The 4,893-nt window shown below is 58.3% G+C and overlaps 1 protein-coding gene across 1 annotated transcript in view; it reads right to left on the bottom strand.

The window, feature by feature from the left end:
• THEG (theg spermatid protein) overlaps positions 1–4,893 on the bottom strand; it is a 14,675-nt gene that overhangs the window by 3,242 nt on the left and 6,540 nt on the right. Inside the window, exons 6-7 of the mRNA XM_032272046.1 lie at positions 4,468–4,585; positions 1,674–1,833 (exon numbers count right to left, since the gene is read on the bottom strand). Of these exons, the coding sequence (XP_032127937.1) occupies positions 1,674–1,833; positions 4,468–4,585 (278 nt within the window). The remainder of the gene's footprint in view (positions 1–1,673; positions 1,834–4,467; positions 4,586–4,893) is intronic.

The following is a 4,893-nucleotide window of genomic DNA, read 5'->3' as shown; positions in this document are numbered from 1 at the left end:
ACACGGTGAATATAAACGTGGGTACACAGCACCGCCTTAGCCTGTCCTCACACACTCACCACTCACACACACATATGCACACACACTCACACTCACACACACACACTGTCACACACACACACATCATGAATATAAACACCGCCACCCTGGTACGGGTGTGACTGTTTCTCTGGCCCCTGCTCTTCACCCCAAGTATCTCTCCTGCACCTTCTGGGTGGACGGCACCCTGCCTGCCCGACACCCGTGTGCAGGGTCAGGGGGCTGAACAGTGGGGCCCTGGTGGCCCTAAGGGGGCTGGAAGGGCTGTGCCCAGAACCCGGCCCCTTTGAACTCTGAGAATTGAGGAAGCATCTGGGCTTCCGCAGCTGCGGAGTTTCTGGCACTCTCGCGGCGGTGACTGAGCCCGCACGGCAAGTGTGAGCAGAGAAACGGCCCAGCCACAAACGCGCTCTCGCCCCACGGTTCAGTGCTCTTCATTTGCTCGTCTGCTGCACATTTTCAAAATGCTGGTCCCGACCGGGCCTGGGTGAAGCCCACGGCTTGAAAACACAACTTTCCACCATCCTCACACGCGCGCACACGTGGACATACGTTTACACGCACATCTGAAACACAGATGGACGTACACATGCGTGTACGCACCAGCATGTCGGCGTCTGTATCCGGGACGTGTGTGTCTGTGGTGAGCGCGCGTGTGTGCAGGACGGCTGAGGCGGTGCTATGGTGGCACTCAGCTGTTCCCGCGCATTTCACTCATCATTTCACAGATGTCAAGGGGATGGATAAAAGAATAATAAACAAGAAAAGGCCCCACAAGCGAAGTTAAAACACACGACACAGCCCGGGAAGAACTTACGGCACCTGTGTTCACTGAGGGATTAGTAGCCACATTACATAAAGAGTTGCCACATTATACAAAGAGCTGCTCCCAATCTACAACCCAAAACACCAGGCCGCAGGAACCTGGGAGAACAATGCGGAAGGGTAAACCTAAATGGCCAAGCAACTTCTCTGCAGCGTGCAGGCATTACTCCTGTGTTAGGGAAATGGGTATTCAATTTGTTCTAAAGGACAGAAAGGGAGTCAAGGCCAAAACCCATTTCTCTTTGCTTTTTTTTTTTTTTTTTTTAGCCATTGTTCCACTCTTGTTGCCCAGGCTGGAGTGCAATGGCACGATCTTGGCTCACCACAACCTCTGCCTCCTGGGTTCAAGCGATTCTTCTGCCTCAGTCTCCTGAGTAGCTGGGATTAAGGGCATGCCCCACCAGGCTCAGCTAATTTTGCATTTTTAATAGAGATGGGGTTTCTCCATGTTGGTCAGGCTGGTCTCAAACTCCTGACCTCAGGTGATCCGCCCGCCTCGGCCTCCCAAAGTGCTGAGATTACATGTGTGAGCCACCGCACCCGGCCACGCCAACACCCGTCTTAAAGCTGCTTTTGTACCGTAGCGTGGCTCTCTGGCCCCTGCTCTGCACCCTTTCTCCTGTACGCCTTCTTTCCCTGTTAGGAAGCCCGCCCAGACAACACCCTGTGCTTCCGGATGACACTCCCGGTGATTTCTGCTTCTCTTTCCTGGGGGAGAGCTTCCCGCTGCCTGCCCTAGGCAGAGGTATAGGGCGTCCCCAGGATTTGGACGGGGCATCAGAGGCGCCCCGTCTGAGGCACTCACTTACTGGCCAGGTGAAGGAGGCGGTTATAGTCTGACACATGTGGCTTGGGTTTCGGCATGGGGTCCCACTCTTCCAGCAGGGTGGCCGGGGCCCTCGGCTTTGACAGCTGGAGGATCCGGGAGCTGGGGACTGCCATTTGGGCTGCCCTGGATACCCGGGACACCTGCAAACAGAGAGAGAGAGAAGGAGTAAAACAGTCCACGATTGCTCACGGGCCCTGGGGCAAAAGGACCCCACAGCCGACACTAAAAGCCAAGAACTTAGCTTATAATGTGTTCATCAAAGAATTAGGAACTATCATATAAAAAGAGCTCCACCAAACCAATAACCACAAACCCCAAAGGGCCGAGCAAATGCTACAGGAGACGAACCCTAAAGGGTCAACAACTGTCTTCTGACCCATTAATGTCAACAGCTGTTGGCAAATGTAAATTAAAACAGAATGTCACTCCACGCTCACAGCTTTGGCAACAACAAGGAAGTCTGACATTATCAAGCCCGGTGGAGAATGTGGGAGGGAGAGACTCCCATGGAAGGCTGGTGGTAGAGTGAGTTTGTACAAGCAGCTCAGGGAGTCCTGGGCCCCTCGGCCCAGGTGAACATGCGCCGGCTAGGTGACTGCCGGACAGGGGGACTCCTGCCCTCACCCATGATGTGCAGGGAGGTGTCGTGAGCTGTCGCCACCCACACCCCCCATAGGGAGCGGCCCCCGCAGGTGAGTGACCGCCCACACCCCAGGAAGCTGGGCACGGCCGCCTGGGTCAGCACGGGCTGACTGTGGCCCATTCCCAAGACGGGGCCACCCAGCAGTAGGGCCACTTTTTCTCCACAAATCACCACGAATCGCTCTAGAAAACAATCGTGAGGGAAAGCGAGACAGACGCCTTTTACGGTCACGAAAACCACGGCACCGGACAGAGGGAACGAGGCGTGACAACGGTGGCTGAGGGGGGAGGCCACGCAGACGCTTCCCTGGGAACCCTGGCACACTTGCTCAGAGGTAAATTCTTGGTCATGGCAGGTGCGGTGGCAGCACTCTGGGAGGTCCACGTGAGTGGATCCCTTGAGCCCAGGGGTTCAAGACCAACCTGGGCAACACAGCAAGACCCCATCTCCACACACGTGCTCGGCATTTTCCAGAAAATCCGCACTCCACCGAAAGCGTGTTCTCTATCCTTCGCCCCAGCCTCGCCATAGACAAGTACCTGGGCGGTGCCCAGACACCTGAGACTGGAGCCAGCCTCCCCCCCCCTCACGGGCACCCTGCTCCCCCTTCGCCGGCTGGCTCCCGGACGCGTGTGTAGGAGTCCGCCTGCAAAATAAGTAAGGAGTAGGCAGGGACCCTTCACACATCTCCCACTTCTCCTTTGCCGGGAGAGGAGCTGGCCACGGCTGCTGCCTCTGCGGAGGGCGGAGGGAAGGAGGGCCGGCTGCTGAGACGTTTTCTTCCCTAAAAGGGAAGACGCAGGGTCCGACCCACGCCTCCCAGATGCTCCCGGCTGTCCGTTCTCCCAGCGCTACCTGAGGGTCTCAGCTGGAAGCAGACAATGAAACGAAACCCCCCCAGGGTCACTGTGAAATTTCAGTCCCCTTTCTTCCTGAAATCGCTCCCCCGTAAAAATCACAGACACATCTCTCAGCAAAGATTCGTGGTGTTTGTGATCTAACCCCCCCTCCGCGGTCCTCCCGTCTCTGCCCCCCAGCACCCAGGCCTCCACACACACAGATCAGGCCCCAGGGCTGAGGTGGACAGAATCCCTTTCATTCGGGCAGGCCTGGAGGGGCAGGAAGCAGGTGAGCCGTTTATTCATTCATCCCAACACCCATCTGTGCCAAGCCGAGGGCAAGGCAATCTCGGGAAAGGCCGCAGGAAACCAGGAAGGGGAGGCCCTGTGCAGGTGGGGGGCGGCTACGGACAGGCTCGGGTGGGGGACTCCGGATTCGGCCCCGCTCAGAGTGGCCCAGCGGTGGCCTGGCGGAGGAACAGAAGCAGCTGGGCACAGAGGATTCGTTACAGACGGGTGGGGTGTGGGTGGGGTGTTCCAGGCAGCGGGAACTGCCCTGGCAAAGGCCTGGAGGCTTGTTGAGGAATTTGCACTTATTTTGATGACAGGCCACATCCCCAGGGTGGGGGCGGAGACAGGAGAGGTCAAGGGCCAGTTTTGTATTTTTAGTGGAGACGGGGTTTCTCCAAGTGGGTCAGAACTCCCGACCTCAGCTGATCCGCCCGCCTTGGCCTCCCAAAGTGCTGGGATTTCAGGTCTGAGCCACAAGCCGGCTTGTTTATTTTTCAGTGTTATCGGTGTTACTGTGATCGTGTTTTAAAATGGTAAAATAAAATAAAATGTCCTTGTCTGACGGGCCGGGCAGCGGCTCAGGCCTGCGATCCCAGCACTCTGTGAGGCCGAGGCGGGCGGGTCACCTGAGGTCAGGAGTTCCAGACCAGCCTGGCCAACACGGTGAAACCCCGTCTCTACTAAAAATACAAAACGTTAGCCGGGCGTGGTGGCGCGTGCCTGTAATCCCAGTTACTCAGGGGGCTGCGGCAGGACAATCGCTTGAACCCGGGAGGTGGAGGCTGCGGTGAGCCGAGATCGCGCCACGGCACCCCAGCCTGCGGACGGAGCCAGACTGTCTCAAAAAAAAAAACAAACCAGCAGCTCCCAAACGAAAGCAGCCCCCCGGGCCACGCTGGAGCCCCCTACCCGTCCCTGACTCCCAAGGCCAAGTCTCTTTCCCCGTCTGCCCTCCCCAGCCCGCTGGGTGGGGGTGAGGCCCGAGGGCAGGGGGCACCCACCTCAGACATGCTCACGCTCCACATGTTGCTCCGAATCTTCGGGGCGGCCAGTTCCTTCAGGCGACGCGACGCTCGGAATTCCAGGGAGGACCGAGGAACGGGCCAGACAGGGGTCGTCCTGCGGGATGTCCCCACTTTAGACCGGCAGCTTGGCCGGCCTCGGGGAGGGGTGTGTGGGTGTGTGTGTGTGTGCAGAGCTTGGCTGGCCTCGGGGAGGGTGTGGGGGTGTGTGTGTGTGTGTGTGTGCAGCTTGGCCGGCCGCGGGGAGGGTGTGTGTGTGTGTGTGTGTGTGGGCGCGTGCAGAGCTTGGCTGGCCTCGGGGAGGGTGTGTGTGTGTGTGTGTGTGTGTGTGTGCACGCGCAGAGCTTGGCCGGCCTCAGGGAGGGAGGGTGTGTGTGTGTGTGTGTGTGTGCGCGCGCGCAGAGC

Source organism: Sapajus apella, unplaced genomic scaffold (assembly GCF_009761245.1).
Source record: "Sapajus apella isolate SASKATOON/1434 unplaced genomic scaffold, GSC_monkey_1.0 scaffold280, whole genome shotgun sequence".
NCBI lineage: Eukaryota > Metazoa > Chordata > Mammalia > Primates > Cebidae > Sapajus > Sapajus apella.
This window is presented reverse-complemented; position numbering and strand designations above follow the sequence as displayed.